At 37.4% G+C, this 19342-nt stretch overlaps 1 protein-coding gene across 1 annotated transcript; it reads right to left on the minus strand.

Moving 5' to 3' along the window:
* Positions 1-802: 802 nt before the first annotated feature.
* On the minus strand, positions 803-14347 carry CTCFL (CCCTC-binding factor like). Its single transcript, XM_074157548.1, is given in 13 exon segments — positions 803-957; positions 3215-3335; positions 4096-4274; positions 4876-5046; positions 6830-6979; positions 8276-8396; positions 10358-10491; positions 10964-11134; positions 12867-12903; positions 12905-12938; positions 12940-13079; positions 14031-14083; positions 14086-14347. Coding segments are annotated over 13 exon segments (1728 nt in total).
* Positions 14348-19342: the final 4995 nt, after the last annotated feature.

A 19342-nucleotide genomic window follows, 5' to 3' on the forward strand; every position in this document is an offset into this window, starting at 1 on the left:
AAATTATGCCAGGGACATGGGGAAAAAGACAGGCCAGGTAGCAGGATCCAGCTGTGTAACCATACCCCAAAGCTTGCAGGAATTTAATATTCTAACAAGAAGCCAAAAGGATCTGCTTCTGCCACAATTTTCCATGCTAATGTAAAACTAAAGGAACTCTTCCAAAGATAATGACATTATACCCATTAAAAAACCACTGGGAAAAGAAAAGGGAGCTAATAACATTAAATAATTACTAGAAGTATGGGGCGTAAAACCTTGTGCTTTTTTAGCACAAAATTGTACTTTAGCATCATGAATTCTATAAGAAGTGAATGTGTTTTCAGAAAGTAAATTTTGTAAATGTTCCTTGCACTAAAAAAAATCATTGCTTTTCACGTGCTCACCTCGGGAAAGTACAAATAGACTGAAGTTCATGCAGCTCTCAATTTTATACAGCTACTGAGGAATACATTTGCTTCAGATCAGCATGCAATTCTGCAAGTACATCTGGAAGAAAAATGAAATGCAAGGTGAAACAAACCTATCTACTTTTTCATAAATTACTCTGAAATTGGCTAATTTTTTCTTTGTTCTGTTATTACGCGTATGTAATAAAACCAGTTAAGGTTTTCTATAACTTTCACACTTTAGCAATGTTATTTAGGTTACACAGTAGAAAAAAAAGAGGAAAACAAGCACAGAAGGGCTTCAACAGCTTTCCACCAGCATTATTTTCTAGCTTTCTAACTGGACGTTGTTACACACTGAACCAGTCGGTTACAACCAGTGAAACCAAGGAAGACCAGAGTCTGTTGGTGCGTTATTTGTCCATCGCGTTGAGAATCATTTCGCAAGTAATTTCTCTTTTCTGTTCTCTCAGAGTTGCTGTTTCTATTCCCTCTAACACAGGAGCAATCTCACTGGCACAATATTCCTTTCTCACAGCGGGGATATCTTGGAATGATTCCGGGTCAACTTTCCAACAAAATAAATATAGTGGTGATTAAACAGAAAGACAAGTAAATATTTCAATAAATTTAACAAATAGACCATTTAATTTAGTGGAGAAAATACCGCCAATATATAACAACAGTGTGTCTTTTATCTTACAGTTTATTTGGAGAATTAATATATTTTATGTTGAACATTGCATTACAAGCCATGTTAGTGAGTAGTACCCATGGTATTCTTATCAGAGGAAGACTAAGCATTACGTAACTGGAAATTTAATTCTCATATACGTGCATTTTCTTTTTTAATTATTAGTAACAGCAAATCATTGACAACACCAGTCACACAAGTAATCTTCTGTAAAGCCACAAAAAGGATCCCATAGGCCCCTGCAAGTTGTGCAAGCAGTCGACAGTGAGATGTACTCGCAAATGTCAACTTTGGGAAAAAACCGTCTGGAACCGGCACAAAAATTTCTAATATTTGTGTGAGTCAATTAATGGACGAATATTTGCATGAACACATTTAAAGACACGTTATCATCTAGAAAATCAAGCTTCCATATGAAGGTATCTGTAAGATACCAAAAATAAATTGTTTGCATGTAGTAAAGCATTAATAAACAGGAAAATCGAACTATTGCAAAAACATAAACACTGCAGCTGTAACGTTTCTCTCTAACCATACCATTACTGCCTTACCAGTGAAAACAGAAATGTTAATGCTAACGTAAACTCAGCTGCTGCTATATATTCATTAGATTCAGAAAAGCTCCAACATTTCTTCTTCTCACTATGTAAAATTTTATCTCAGCGTCACTGGCCACAAATCAGTGTAGATACAATGCGATATACCAAAACGTAAGGTTTTAGGACACCTAGGCCTTAGATGTATTTTCGTTCTTCTCCATAAAAATCACCTGAAGAATCCTATCAAGGACAATACTATGGCTTTCAAAAGTCATCCAGGAAGCAGAAGGGCAAAAAATGACAGGATATTCTGGTCAGGCAAAGCTGTTTTTTTGGCCCAGGTTGCTCTCAAGGTGACCTCAGAAACACAGGACCTGCAACAGCGCAGAGATCAAACAGACGAAGGGAAGGCAGGATGCACGAGGATACTGGGTTCCTGCCCGTGGCCTGACCTAACTGACTATTGTATATTTCGCTTTGTCCAATTCAACAGAAATGCACATAAATGAACCTATGACTTCTGGGTCAAATTTAGACTGTAAGGTGAAACTGCTAGGATATTACTACATATGTGGTACCAGGCTAAGGTTTATTTAGGAGAACAAAAAAAATTACTTCGTGCACTTTTACAGTTCCAAATAAGATAAAACATAAATGATTGTATCAGAAATGTACTAGCATAACCCAGATAGAAAAGGCACTTCACTTATTGCTTTGGAGTTCTTGCTGGCAAGATATCAACTGACCGATTAGTCTACCATTTTGGTCTGCCAAAACCTGAACTTACTTTCTGGGAATCTTAACCTAATGAGAAAAGATGGGGAAGCAGAAGAAAGAGAAGGAAAGAGATAAACTATGGGACATCTTCTGGTTTATACTGAAGTTTACAGATTAAATAAATGCTCAGTGCTCAAGAGTTATCCACAATAAGTAACACTAAGTATATACAACTGAGTTTCTGGTTGCTGACATGCTGAACCCAGAGCTCTATAAACTGACCTGATCACCTCTGCACTATGACAGAAGAATGACTCTAGCTATTTAAATAAGTAGCATTTTTATTATTATTTGATCACTATCTGGTCCAAGTATGAGAGGAAGAGGATGAACAATGTCTTTACTAAGATGTGCTAGATCTTTCGTGACCAACATGCATTCTGAGTTCTGAAATTGAGAAGTTTTCGATCTGGTCTGTATTAAAGCAGTATGTTATAAACCGTGAGCTCTTTAAGAAAACTCACTATGGCTCAACTTAGTAATGATGTGTTTCATCCTCCTTTATAAAGGCCAAGGGAATTTGTAAAAGGGAAAAGAAAAACGCATGTGTAAGCATTGCTAAGCAGGGAGTTTACGAAGATGTTTGCAGAAGCAGGGGAACAGAAGACCCAGACCGGCTACCTAAGCAATAACCCAACTCGGATGACAAGAATTTCTGACACACAATAGACTATTATGAAGTATTCTTCCATTATTAGCGCTTAAATTAGCTTCAATGTGAAACAGTAATTAAACAGCAAGGGAGATTCACTGCCTTAGCCTTTTATTCTTTATTCTAATTTACATGATTAAATTCTAACTTATTCGCTGATTACCTTCATGCTTAACACGCTTTGGGTTCTCATGGGTTTTATTTTTGCCCTTGCTCCTTTTCCTGGGTGTAGCAGTTTCTGGCCTCACCAATCCACAATTTTCAGCATGCTTATGCATATTATTCTGTTAGCATAATGAAACATAAATATATGAATCAAGTATTAATGTATGTAAACAATTTAACACACACACAAAAAACCAAATACGGTTCTGACAGACAAATTTTGGAACACTAAGTGAAAGGCTGACTCAGTTAACAACACCCATAAAACTCCTCAAGATTTTCCACAACACATACTAAAATTTTGCTTTAAAAGAACATTGCCATTTGGCGAGTATAAAATCAAATTTAACATTTTCTGGTTCCTGGTCAAGCAATAAAGTTTCACATTTTCACATAAAATCTGCATGTGGAAGAAGAGGTTACATTTACTTTAGAAGTGTGCAGTTAATCCAAAACCAGAAATATGTTCTCACTGCATATGATTTTAAAGGAGTGAATAGTAATTTCTTGCTTTCCTTGCTGACCTGGTCCTAGCACTCTTTCACTTCAATTATCTTTCCAAGTTTTTTGTCTTTTGTTTTAAGACTACTGTATTAAACATTAGTAAATTCAGCACTGGATTGTACAAACCAATACCAACCCTGAAAATACGATATGGCAGTTATTTTCTACCTAAAGGGGAATACTACAAAGTCCTGTATTAATCTGCCAATGTAAGGTTTGGGGAAGAAAACAAATGAGCTGTGCTGGCTTAGCATTAAGGAGTTGAACATTCCAGCGTGTACGCTGCTTTTTACACTCAGTCCTTTGTGACAATATCATCTGTGATACTTAGCTAAAGATAACTCCACAGAGATTCCTTAAAGGGAAGTATCTTGCCCAGAGTGAACAGCCCTCACCATGCTTAGGGCATTCACAAACTGTAGGCTTAACATTAGAATCATGATGCTTCCTCAAGTGCAGAGTGCAAAGCTGCTTTCGTCGAAAGCTTTTGCTGCAACACAAGCAAGTGAAGGGCTTCTCACCAGTGTGGGTTTGTTTATGCACAATTAGTGTTCCTGAAACAAAGAAAGTATCTGTAATAATAGTATCCAGCTCTGTGACACATGTTCAGAGAAACACACAACACACAGAAAAGTGAAATGATGTTGCACGGACTCCTTAATTATCCTCCACTGTAAGCAGATGCTGAAGAACACATTGGGGTACTGCCCACTGACTCGAAGAAGGTCAGAGGTTTTCCCCCTAACCTTATGAAGGTCAGCAGAGAAAATTATCAGAATGGAGCAATGGTACATTCCAACATACCAAGGCCAAACTAGTGCTACCCTGAATGTATTCTTTAAAATAAAATTCTCAGTTTGGATAATTTATTCTGTGACACTGCTGAAAATCATATTTAAGGCACAAATATTATATTTTGTTCTTATCACGATGTCACTGAAAGTGATTGCTCTTACTTTATACTGCTAAGCAGTTCATGTACAAAAGATTTGTCAAGAAGATAGCCTCAGACTTTCCAGGATTTGAATTTTACTGTTTATTTATGATCCACTTATCTTGCAAATGAATATAACTACACTATTTTAGTTAGATTGCAGCAACAAAAGTTTTTATCTTCTTTAGGTAAATATAACCCCAAATCCAACCCTACCTTGCTAGACCATACCTGCTTACATGCGTAGCTGCACTGATGACGTTTGAATCTTTTTTCATTTCTATGAGTCTTCTTGTGCTGAGTAAGAGCATAGCGCTCATGAAAAGCGGCTTCACAGTAACTGCATTTAATTGCCACTGCCATGTAGGAATGCAGATTTTCCAAGTGGACACCTGAACAGTTATTAAAAGCAATTAATTTAAATGGTAATTTTTTTATTTTCCATGATTTTGAGCAAGAGTTAGACTTTGCATAGCCCTGAGTAACGCATACGTTGCTGGGAAAAACACAAAAAAGAACCTTATGTGTTCACTGCAGATTGCCAAATAGGCAATTTTTCAAATTAGTTTAAGATAAGCAAAGTTGCAGCAATATGTTGTAACTTTCCCGAGAAATCTTACTGATTTCAATGGAAATCATGGAACAAATAAAATCCTTTCAAAAATTCCGGTAACGGCTTTTATCTATACATGACAATTCATTTGAAAACGTTACCCAAAGTAGTATTTACAATATTAAAATGAAAAGTGCAAAAATACGTGAGCAAACAAATTGTATATATGTAAATAACAATTCCACTTCTACCTTCAAGTACTTAAATGGGCTCAAAGACTTCAATAGGATCTTTATTTGAAAATATAAAGGGATGCTAAAGGCATCTTTATGTGTCTAAATATGTTTTAATATATTAAAAATACATTTTTCATATATTTCTGGAAACTTAAAATTTAATATAGGTTTTGTTGGTATTGGTCAGCTATATTGTCACAAATACAGTAAATATATTTCTAATACACTGATTTATTAATAAAACTATCATCTGTACAAAAGCATTTTCTTCATAGAAAAGAAGATGACTTTACATATGAGATTTATGGATAGAGACAACTTTATTGATACTTGAAGCAAGTGCCATTCTAAATAAGAGTAGGTAAAAAATTTAGTATATAAAATTCTCAGAAAATCATGATGGCTTGTATTTCAAGAACTGTGGTTTGTCCAAGGAAAAATTTTAATTTATATTTTCAGTCACAATCATAATTTTAACTTACATGTTCGGTATCAACCTGTACATCAGTACTGTTTGATACTCATGGCAAAGTAAAAAATTCCATTATCTGCACATAGAATGAAAATTAACTTATGTAGTGGTCTGTTCTTTGCATTCTGGGAAAAGACCCAAACTAGCTAAAAGACATTTGAGTTTACTGTATCGCTTTCAATGTTTCGGGTCTGTCAAGTAACCCGAAAATAATTTTTGATATTGATGCAATAGAATTTAGAATTCTGAGAGTTTTGAATGCTTGATGCATAGTAAAACCATTGTCTGCTGGACCGATGATGTCAAAACTTAAATTGCGTTTTACTAACTAGTGCAAATACATTTATTTATTTAAATTGCAACAACAATGTGCTCAGCAACTAAACACACAGTATAATTTTGGACTAAGAGGTAAAAGCTTATTTGGTATATGCAAAAAACCATATGCACTAAAACATTCAATCTATTTTAGTTTCTCATATAGCTAGAGGCATATACACATTTTTACTAGAGCTGAGAAAAACACCGCGAGAACTGAAATGGCTTTATATGGATCTGAATATTTTCTGTGGCTTTAAGAAAAAAATTCTCAATACAACCTGGACATACATTTTTGTTAGATACCTTCTTACTGAACAACAGAAGGTCGCGATGCCACAGGTATCAAAGAAAAAATAAAGTTAAATGTTTACCACTTTGCATTTTAAACAAATTAAATCAACCACAAGATGTCACCGCATCTCCTTGCAAGAGAGACTTACCTGTAAAATAATGAATACATTTTCCATGGAAATACTCTGCAAGGAAATAAAGTCATATATAATGTATTTGCTATCATTGCAAGCAGTGAAAATTACGTATTTCACCTATAATTATCTCTACATTTAATTTTCCATTTTTTCCTTTAAACTCACCCAAGTCATTTTTTCATGCAATAAAGGTACTACAATGTGCACAGTGGTATTTTGGCACATTTTCTCCATGCTTCTGTAACATATGGATTTTCACGGTACCACTTTGAGTGAATTTGGCCTGGCAAACATAACATTCATAGGGTTTTTCACCTATAAAAAACATAATGAGGTTACACATGCTTAGAAACTCTACTTATTTGATACAAACGCAAAATTCCCCCAGATGTCAACATCCATGTCCTAACAGCAAGAGTCTTCAGACCAACCAAAATGTTACTTTAAGTTGACAAGGCACAAGAGGCTAAACAAGTCTACATAAGTTTACATAGCTTATTACAATGCAAAAATTTGGCTTTCAGAATCTGTGAGTCAAACTGATGAAGCATAAAGCCATTAATGTAATTCTTAAGTATTAATCAGGACTTATTTTAATTCTCTTCTGTCTCGAATATTTGATGTAAAAAAAATCCTCAAATGTGCAAGGAGAGAAAGTTAACAGCTGTCACAACATCATGATAAAAATGATTAAACATCAGCCATTGATAATGGTGAAAGAGAAAGCAGTAAATTATTTCCTTGCCTTTCTTCCCCAAAAAGTCAGGTGTGAGTATCATCAAAAATTACATCACCACTGGCAACTGACAGAGTCTAATGAAAGAGAAACAACTAGTGCTGAGGACCCAACATGCACACAGATTTCGAACCAACTCCAGACTGGTTCTGAGGACTAAGTCCCTACCAGTACTGGGTAACACTCTTGGACTCTTCTGGTTGATTCTCATTAAACAGGAATTCAGTTTAATTGCACTAAACTGCCTCAAGATATGAACCAAAGCACAGTAAGTGGGGATATTGGGAAGATTTGATTCAAACCACACTCCACACTCTGATTCAAACTAAAACACTAATCATAACATACATTTCATAACTGACCTACGTTAAACCCTAATGTCTGTGATAGATACTAACTGCCTTCTCAGAAGGCATGCATGTTACAGAGCCATGACTGGAGCACACAACTTTCAAAGTTAAAACAATTTAATTATTTGCTGACCAAATTAGTTACTAGCAATTTGGGGCCACAACGATGTCCACGTTTTGAACAGACATTTTAAAACTCTCGCATCAGATATATCTTCATATAACATTAAATAATTGAAAATAAAAGTGACAACTTGATCTGCAGAAAACAGGACCGCATAACTGTTTCTCTAATACAAAAAAAAATTTAGGAAGAACAGCAAGACTGCAACTACTAGCACTGTACAGCTAGAATTCCAATAGCCAAATCCAGAAAATTTAAAGAGAACATGTTTTTCAGGCACGTTTTTACTCAAAATCACAAATAATAAAAGTTCTAAATTAGAGTCTGAAATTAGATCACTCTAACCCTATGAATGTTAAGGGCCTAAGGACATGGCCTTGATCATTACATCAGAGTCCTACCTGAATGAGCTATCATGTGTCTTTTCAATTTATATGCATCTTTGCTAGCGTAACTGCAAAGGTCACAGGCATAAGGACGCTCTCCTGTATGTGAGCGAATATGTCGTTTCATTTTGCTCGCCTAGTATAAAAATAAGAAGTTTTCCGCAGTAACATTTACATTACAGATATAATCAATTAAAATATACGCAATTTTACAAAACACATCCATTGCAATTTTAAATATTGCATTGATCCCAGAATTATCTCTTCCCCTCACACACCCCCCCTTTTTTTTTTTCCCTGTAAAATCAGCCTGCTGCAGTTTAGGTAACATTTCTGTACTCTTTACCCAGATGATCTTACTTCCATGTTTAGTCTCAACATAAACAAAGGGAGAAATTTTATAATAAGAACATAAAAGCTAGAAGTTTTAAATCAGCTGAAGGGGATACCTACTACTTTCAGGCTACCTAGATATACCAAACAAAATTATTTGAAAATACGCCCGAAAATAAATGAGAGACCAAGCTCATTAACCAAAGTCTTTATTCACCTTCAAGTCCAAATGAAGCACTTTCATTGCAAAAGTTTAATTCATTCTACTTTTTTTTTTACACTGTTCTTGTGATATTCTACCTAAATATTCTAGGTATGCAAGGTAAAATTAGGAGTTACCTAATGTTCAACTCCCCCATTCATAAACATACGTAACAAATTAACTGCTAGATCCATTCAAATCTACAACACTATTCACTTAAATAAAATTAAACATGATTGCCAATCTTTGCTATACAAAAGTCAAATAATATGCATGGTGTTACTGCGAGGCTCCTTCAGCTCTCCTCATTCAGGTAAAGATTACAGCAACACTAGCGAGAGTTCTGCAACAGCAACAAGTACTGAATAATACTTCCTTATCCAAACAAGGGAAAGAATAGGATACTTTAATATAAACTGACAAGTTTTTTCGAGATGTAAGCTATCCAAAATCTAATTAATAAGATAAGGTGCATGGAGTAAAGTCCAGGCTTGCTTACAGCTTTAGATCTGGACACTGCACATTAAAAAAAAAAAAAAAAAAACCACACATTGAATATCCACTAAACTGTGACAGTGATTCAATCATAGGTGCATGACTGAAAAGTCTATTTTTTCGAAGTGAACCCTTAGTGAGTCTCTAATATTTTTATTTTTAGATTAAGAAAATTTCAATCCTGTAAAAGAAAACATCATCAAGTGTATAAACGCAATACATGAGCTTCGTTTTAGACATTAGCCAGTCTTGTCCTACAGCATCCAGAATGAAGTGTATAGGAGAACAAGCATGCCTTTGTAGGACCAAATTCACACAAACACGTTGTCTAGTAGAAATTTAAGTATAATAAAAAAGAAAACACCCTTAAAATGTAACTAGTTTTGAAAAGCTAAATAATTGTACAAATATTAATTTAAAACAAATCATTTATAAGTATTACTATAAGGACAAAGTAAGGATTCAAGGAATTCACATTACTTTTTCCCTTTTAGAGGGATGACGGGGATCAAAAGATGTGCGTACAAATGAAATGTACATCACCACAAAGTTTTAGTAACCAGCTATCTTGCAGTTAATACTGAAGTAACACAGCAGACAAATTCAACCCATTAGTGTGGTCCACGACCATCACTGGAGCCCGGTGGTCTTTGCTTCGATCCTATTATATATGGGCCACTGATTCCTGTGGTCCAGCGTATGTCCCAACCATTACAGTCTCTACAGTCCTCTTTCACCGGTATCAAAGTATTACAGCAACCACGAGTTTGGCCTTTCCTCCCACTTCAGAATGCATATATACATCCATATCACAACCCAAGTACTAGTACCGTAGACTGACATCCACAACTAACTCTGTAATGCCTTGAGCTGATCTCATATAGAAATCTGGCAATAACCAAGGATGATACAGACAGTATGATATATGCAGAGGTAGGTCCCAATGTAGCAGAAATTTCTCAAGGTTAAAAATCTGTGCAAAAATGTTGTAACTTGACACTATGTTAAAATCTTAGTATATGAAAACCTACAAACCCTCCAAAAAGATTCAGTAATGCTGTACGTACTTCCACAGTAGAATATTTACACTCTGACCACTTGAAAGGTTTTTCTAAAGTATGCTTGTAACGCCTGTGTCATAAAAGTTCACCACTGGTCACAAATGCTGTATCACAGTCCCTGCATTTACAGGGTCTGGTCCCTGTAATAATACACCATGTCTTAGAATTTTATTTTAACACAACGGTAAGGTTTTTCTGCCTTAAATCAACATGCACAGTGTTAACAGAACCTTTGCTGAGAATCTGAATTTTTATATACAATAAATGCACACCGTAAATTTATTATAAACATGATTTATCAATTTGCCTCATATGATTACATAGCAAAATGAAAACAGCACAAAAAAATTCTAGTAGGCACGTAGGAATCAAACACAACTGTAGTTAATATTCAGTTGACAAAAATTTTTAGAAAAGTGTTTAACAAAATAAACAAATACATACAGTTACTAACTAGAGACCATGTCTTTTCAGTGTGGAACTCTGAGCGAAATCAGCAAAACTTCTGAGCATAAACTGATCACAGAATACAGCTCTAAGACAAAGTCATTTGCCTGTTAATTAAATCTTGCAGAAAATATGTAAAATTAAGTATTTTCACACGTTAGTTACCTGTATGTACATTCACATGGTTATGCAGGAGAGTAGCTGTATGAAAAGCTTCAAGGCAGAGGTGACACACATGACATTTGTCATCAGAATGGGTTTTCTCATGACGATTAAGACTTGATATTCCGACTGAAGTGAATGTGCACAAACAACAACTGAAAACTCCTTTTTCTCCTGTGGGAACGAAGACATATTTAGATTGTACAAAATAATATTTAGAGCTACAAAATAATTACTTGACTTTCTCAAAAAATAGTACCAATTTCAATATAGTTCTTCTACTTTGGGTAAAACTACTTCATACTTCTACAAAAAAGGACCTCAAAAAATATTACAAAAAAAAAAAAAGAAAAATCAAGCTGTCAGGCAGAAATTATTATCTATTTAAGACTTTAGTCGTTTGCCCAAAAAACAGCACCACGTGTTAGTGATACAGTTTAGAACCTAATCCCAGGAAACCTAACTCCTAGTCTAGCTCTAACCTCCAAGACAGGATGAAACTTCTTCTCGATAGCATCATTAAGACGTGGTTCATCAAGGCACTTACGACCTGTGCAACACACTTCTTGATGACAGCCTTATAATTAGTACTAAGTAAGCTTGTTCAAAGATTTGGAAATGACGGGTTAAGCTATTCTCAGCTTTCTGGTATTCCCGAATCCATAAAGTCTATGTAAAAAACCATCATAACGTAAAAGCCTCTTTAAAATTATTAGCTGAATTTGAGGAAAAAAAGATTACTTCCTTGAAGAAGTCATAGAATAAATTTATGCTGTCTGGATTATGTAACATTTCTAAATTCATGGCATAGTAGCAATTAATTTCTTTTGAGCTTAACAAGTCAAAGAGTAAACATGCAACACTTAGTTTTGTAGAAGATTTGAAACTGCGAAATGGCAAATACGTCATACTTGAAGAGCCTTTCTAGAACAGTTGCCTCAGCTCCCAAATGCACTCTGTAACGATTTTCATGCTGAGACCAAAATGTATTTTATACAATGCTTTATACCACCCAGAGATGTGCAGCTAACACTTCAATAACAGCAAACAAAAACACTTTATTGTTATTTATTCATTGTGGATTCATGCCCACACAAAAGAACATTGTTAGCTTTGTTAAAGCTGCTTAAATGTGCTTCCTATAAATGCAGTTAAGTAAATCAAGGGACGTGAACAATTTGTACAATATCCATACTTTAAACAACCTCAGCCAAAATACCTTAATATCCACATACTATGACACAAACGTTTACAAACTCTTCAACAATACTGATGTCATCCAACTTTTACACTATACACATACATTTTTCTGGGGAACGTGTTGCTTATCCATTCCTTTCTAAGTCAGTCCTTAACTTCTGAAACATACCTTTACATTTCCAAAACCTCAAAACAGTCATTTTCTGTTACTTTTACTTTGGTTATAGGAGATACCTTGCTTTCAGACATTGACACTTGCCTACCACCCTGAGCCAGCAACTCGGAACCACTCTAAGCTCATCCATAGACCCCCAAACAATCACATTTTGAAGCTGAATGCAGGAACTAAGAAAGACTAACTGAATTACTAGATTTATTCAAAGGCATTTATACAATATTAACTTTGAAATCTCCCTGGAGGTTTCAAATACCACATACTGTCCAAAAGTCCATTAATTTCTGAATGCCATCCAAAATATCTCTCCTGAACACAACACAGATGATATGAGCCTGAACAAATATCTTTTATCACTTAAGGTTGAAGGATGTTATTCCTTCTTCCAAATTTCCACAGAATGTTAGATTTAACCTAATCTAAACTTAACAATTAACACTGAATATTTAATATAAAATTTCAACCTCACTTCAAAATCTAACTTAACATATGTTATCCAAAAATGAACTACAAAGATTATTAACTTTTTACGTTTTTTCCAATGCAGAGCAGAAATCTCAAATCTTAAAATTCTTGGGATTTCTTATAACTGTTTGTTCTGACAGTTGCATATTCCTGCTCTTTACCTTCACCACATGTGTCTGACAAATCATCACTGCCTTTGCAGCTCTGGCTCTCTGTATCCCCAAGAGTGAAAAAAAGTTGCAGTCCTCCCCCTTCTTCAGATGGGGTCAGTTGCTGGATCTTATCTTCAAACACAATGACATCATTATCTCCGTCAATATATTTAAAAAAGAAAACCTTTTACAATTTCCCTAATCAAAAGTGGCAAAACAAATGAGCTATCAAGACTCAAGCTACTAATTAATTTTGATTTTTCAGCCTAAATGCAGCAAAAACATTGCATTTAACAGCAGCCTAACTGGGAGCTGAACAATTACTAAAATTGAGCCCTAGCTCTTCAAAATTTTATATAACATTTCAGAGCATCATTTTAAGATTACAGCACTGAGAACACAGAAACTTGTATCCTCATTTTTAAAAAACGTTTTAAATTTTACTTGAGTACATTTACCTTTTAAAAGAAAAGGACAAGAAAGAATGCTCTCAATTCATTACCAAACTAATATAAGACTTTTGCAGCCTAACTGTAATGCTTATATATTTTTTGTCATATGGCAATTAAGAAGGTTGTGACACTTTTTTCATTAGATAAACGTGACCATATCTCAAAAATTCTCTAGGGTGGCACAAGAGTTTTAGAAGAAATATTATATTATAAAACCAATAGCTAGCACAGAATAAATACCAATGTTTGCATGTACTTTTAATAAAGTGCACTTCAAATGAGACTATATTACACATCCAGCTTTAACGATGACTGCTATTTGTACTTATACAGGAGAAGAAGGGAAATTGTCTAACAGTACTTAAGAGATCTAGGCTGTTACACCAAATAGCACCAAACTGGCAAATTGAATTAAAAACTTGTCTGAACTTCAGTAGATTACTCATCTGGAAAGGATTAATTTTTAGTTTGCCTTTTTAAACATGGGATGAAATTATAAAAATATACTTAAGTGCAACAAATTTGAATGCCTAGAAAAATAAATATTGAGGTCAGAACCGAATCAGTGCGATAGTACAAGCTAACAGCTAACCCATCGCCATCTTCACCACAGCCAGAAACTGCACCTCAATCAGCAGCATGCCTCGTGGTTTCTCCGTTGGCTTGCTTTCTGAACTGCTTGCCCTTTCTCTTGCAGAATGTTAATCTGAGGCAGCCCTAAATCATGAAAACCAGGGATCCCTTCCCGCACACTTAAAGCCGTGCCTGCTGGCACACCCTGCCCCCGCTGCTCCACCGCCCCGGCCATCGCCGCCAGCGCCGGGGCAGTCACCGCACAGACTCCCTCCTCCTCCTGACGCACTGGCTGCAGTGTCAGCAAGTGATTTTCACCTTCCTCGGGAGACAGGGACGACACTGGGGGGACACTTGCCCCCACCCACATGTCGAGTCCCGAACTGTGGTCACTGGCACGGCTCCTCTTCTCCACTCAGGTTATCCCACTCCCGTCACACTGTTCTCTTCTGTCCCTGGTTTTTCCGCTGCCCTGATTTGGTGAAAGGCTCCAACAGCCCTAAGGCCACATATGCTGCTGAGTGAGCCTGTTCAAAAGGGGAGGTTAAAAACGAGGGCAAATCCCAGGCTTTCAGAACAATTCCCTGGCCCTGCCTCGCGCTCCAGCCCATCAACCACCTTGCTAGCTGCTCGCCCGCACACCTGCCCCATACCGACTAGCGCAGCCCGCCTGCCACCTCCGCACTGACCACCCCGCCCGCAGCCCCGCTCCCAAAGCCTCCTGGCCGGACCGCACCCCCTCAAACTCTCCCTGCTCCTGGGCCAGCGGCTGCCTCCACTCCGATCCACCTCACGGCCCGGCAGCGGGATACCTCCTGGCTCACACCTGCCGCCCTCCTCCCGCGGCTGCGCTGCTCCCGCGGCGGCGGGCCCGGCCTCGGGTGGAGAGCAACCTCGGCGGCCCGTCGGCAGCGAGCGCAGCCGGCGCCCAGCTGTTTCTCCTCAGGGCAGGACGGGCGGAGAAGGGGCCCTGCACCGAGCAGGCACTTCTCTCTTGTGCCCTTCGGCATGGGCGGCCCCGCGCCCCGGGGGTCCGCCCCCGCAGCGGCAGCTGGAGTAGGGGGGAAGCCCGCTCGCGGGCAGTCTGCCGTGGGGAAGAGGTGGCTCCTCAGCCGTTAATGCCTCAAGAGGTGCCAAGGGCCTGACACGGGCAAGCTTCTAGAGGCCTCCCCGTGCAAGGGGAGCTCGATGCTCCGCAAAGAGCCCTTCTCCTTACAGCGGAAGCGTGGCAGATCCACCCCACTAGGCAGCGAGGCCTCCTGTAAGACCAGCCTACCATTTTGTCACCTTTGAGTTCGAGATGAAGATCTCTTGGTCTTAATTGTAGGCCCTTGACCTGCTCCCACTTGGCTGGAGACCATGGGGCTGAGCTCGATAGGTTTCTCCGCTTGCAAAATATTTGAAGTACTTCCCGTGTTTCTCTCGGAGAAACAATCCAGCCTGGTGCCATGTCGCTGGAGTGGGAGCTGAAGTATTTTACAAACTCGGCTGAAGTACATTTGCAGAGGCAGTAAAGCGATATATAAGCATCATTACACTACACTTTAGGCCAGGATTGGTGATTCAGTGAGAATAAGAAGTTTTAGACTTAAGAGTTCTTCAGAGGTATTGTAAAAATGTCTTTGAAGTAAACTTGTACTATTTGAGAGACTTAACATTTAATCTTGTGTACCCTTCTAGACTAGCAATTTCCAACTGGCAAACATTTCATAAGGCTCACTTACTATTCATACTCTATTATTCACTAGTGCAAAGGACGGATTTGGAGCTTTATCTCTAAATATTAGTTCAGTGCATTGCAAAGTACAGTACATTGCAAAGTGACTATAGCGCAGCGTGGTCCAGGTCCTGCTAAGCCACATAGTGAACTTTAAACAAAACAAAACAGCTAACCAATTTGTGGCTTTCCTTGCCTGTGTAAGTAACCCATTAAACCCAACATTTGTGAAATATCCTTAGCACGAAACAGCAGCAAATGCTGCCAGCCTGTTTAGCTGTACTGTCAGACGAGGTGGTGTTTCGCACAATGCCAATATTTTATGGTGTGTTTCTGACTACAGTTAACACTGCTGGGTACCCAGGAACCATGTGTCCCCTTTTCCACTGAATTTGTCAGGGACATTATTACTATTTATATGTTTTGGGTGCCTGAGATAGCAGGTGCTATACAGCACCATTGGAAAAGCCAGTGATTCTGAATACTGCAAAGGATGTAGCCATGAAAAGTACATTGGCGTGGCCATCGTAACAACTTGTAAGAATGTAAAATTAAAACCTTCACATCCTGACAAACAAATGTGACAAACCTGATTTTAGGTCATAGACCTGACTGGGCCTTATCTTATCTAGTCTCATAAATACCCTTGACAACAATTACTCCTATCCACAAATCTGCAGAATCCTAAATGCAAGAGTAATATAAATTTTTTACATTTAATAACTGAAAATTACATTTAATAACTGAAAATAACTATTATGTTACTTGGAATCAACACAAATCCAAAGCAATAGTTTAAGATTGAATACATATTCCAGCAATTTAGGGATGGTATTTTAGTTAGATACCGCCTTCATTCATCATCTACAGAATCTGTGGGCTCTCAAAACCAAAGAACAGGATGCAGAATACAGAATATATTCTTATAATTACGCTGACTGTAGCCAGAGATTATACTTCTTACACCTTTCTGAATCTTTTCAAGTTGTTACGTATACTATGCAATTATGATAGTTGAAGGGCACGGAGGAAAAAAGTTGTTATAATAATATATCCTCCTTTAGGTGATTTTAATGAGCTTCTCTGCACTAGAGCAGTCATCATCATCCAAAAGCTGTCCTGCTTTGTACTTCTGTATTAACATCAGCACCAGCCATGCAGCTACAGTTAAAGGTCTGTCATTATTTCCATCATAAACTGACATTTTCAAGGATTTATAACTCAAATGCAGAATCGTCCTTTCGTTCATTGTTGTCGAATTTAAAGGAACTACTTGGATCAGCAATCTACAAACTCAACTGCTTTCTAATTACATTTGACACAATAGAGTTTACCAGGTCCATAATGACCGTTATGGTCTATTGCATTTACAATCTCCAGTTACCAGTACCTCCTACTGCATCATCTATCTCTAACTGCAGTCAAGCTTCTACCCACTCCTTTAAAGGGTCTATTTCTTTAGAACAAATCAGTAGCCTGCATGAAAAATCTATCGCAAAAGGAATAGAGGACCTTTTTGTTTTTTTAAAGTCATTGTTATATTTTGGGGTGCAAACATACTCATTACGTATTATTGTTTGTTAGGAGTATTTTTAAGGGATATAAGGAATTTAATGTAGGCACATCCTCTTGTGCTAAAGTAATGTTACGTAAAGAAATAAAATTCAGCAACAAAACTGCAGAAAAATTGCTGTTAAGAATCTACCGGTGCATGAAAATGAATTCACAGACAGCTAAAATCCTATATCAGCAGAGTAAATTCTACCCCTGACTGCACTGAGGAAACACAGCAAACTTTGTTCTGATCTGTGTTTTCCTCTGAGTATAAACAGCGCAGTTGACTTTTTTGATGGGTAAAATACTGGGTTATCTGTTCAGATTGTCAACCTTAAATCTGAATAATGTCTTTTATAATATTTAAGATGCTTAGTGCTTGTTAGATGGAGCCGACTTTTTTAAAAGCTCCGTTACCGTTAACATAAAGCACATTTGACCTTGAAGATAATTCAAAGTCTTCAGTTTCATTCCCTTCCTGTGTTTTAGAAAATCTCTTTGGGTAGCTGCAGAGGCTCTATAACCAGCCTTTACTGTGTATGCTTTGCACCTCCATCTTCCTAAACTACAGTCCTCTGATGACAATGGAAGAATTGCCATCGATTTAAATGGGTTTGGAATTAGGCCCAGAGTAGATAACTACGTGAAGCAATAATGGCGTAATTTATTTACACATTTTTGACCTGTCTGCAAAACTCAGAGTAAATCAGTACTGCTGCAGTACACTTGAAAGAGGAAAAAAAAAAAAAAAAAAAAAAGAAAAAAGAGAGAGACCAAAGCAAAAAAGCCAAACAAATAAGCCCACATTTAACCTCCAGTGCTCATAATTGTTTCATTTATGATATTCCATCTTGTAGTTGAAAGCTCCATTCTCCTCCACAACATGACTCCTGTTAATCTACAAGAAAACCCAGTCTTTGTTGTGACTTATTTTGACAGCTTTAATATAATTTTCCACCTGGCATCTGGAAAGTTTTCCATTTTCACTTTCCTCCAATGTCTCACTTTTGGTTCCAAGTATATGTCTTATTCACACTGCACCTGTCATAGCGGTATCTGTGCCTTAACACTGGCCTGAAAACATACACACCTTTACTTTTCCTCTTACACCAGGGACAATCCCTACCTTCATCACCTGTTTTGCAGTGAGATATTGCCCCTCTTAATAATGACAGCAGTAGATAACCTCCTTCACACCATCACCTGTTTCAGAGAAAGCAAGTATACTTTTATAATCTTCTAATTCATGTGGCTCCTTTAAGTATTGTTCACTTTATAAAGCTGACGTCACTAAGTGATTGAAATCTTTTCACTGCACTTTCTGGTGCTGTTGTCAACTTGTTCTTTTAGCGTCCTACTTTCACACAGATGAAGCATTTCTTAGGGGACCACCAAAAACCTTAATTAAAAAAAAATGAAAGCATGTCAGCTAATGAGTGAGATAAAAAAAAAAAAAAAGAAAAGAAAATATTATATTCTTTTGGATGCTGTTCTAGGCAACTGAAAGTTGCAGATTCAGAATTACCTTAGTGCTTCAGTGCTGGCCTGGAAGATTCTCAGAAGAAATTGTACAGTGTGAATTCCAGAAAAGATACCGATCACTTGGAAAGAAGAGTATTATTAAAATATTTTAGCTTTTTAATTTCTTTTTTTTTTTTTTTTTTTGCTTCCCCCCCCAGATATCTGGTTCTGAGATGGGAGCTGCTGCAGTTTATTCTAAAAGAAATAATTTAGGATTCAGATGTGACTTGGATTTCTTGTCTACCCAAAGGAACACCATTCTCTGGTCCCTGCATCTGGTCATATAAAAGCTAGTCAGACCTCAGACCCAGGAGCTTCAGAAGCTACTTGTTTCCTTCTTTATTCCCCAAAGCAAAGGGAAGATGGGAGCAAAGCAAAGACAGATGGAAATCATCCTGGAGGGTATTGATTGACTGGTGTCTGACCTGGCTATAAATTACCACTTTTCTTTCCTGGTGCAGAGGGGAGCTGCAGAGCTCTTGGGGGCACAGTGCTTGCTTGCACTGAGCCATCCGTGCACTGTCAGTGAGATGCAGGCTGTGCCTAAAGCATGGGGAAGCCTTGCTCTGCTCT

The sequence above is a fragment of the Numenius arquata genome, chromosome 12, assembly GCF_964106895.1.
Source record: "Numenius arquata chromosome 12, bNumArq3.hap1.1, whole genome shotgun sequence".
NCBI classification, from domain to species: Eukaryota; Metazoa; Chordata; class Aves; order Charadriiformes; family Scolopacidae; genus Numenius; species Numenius arquata.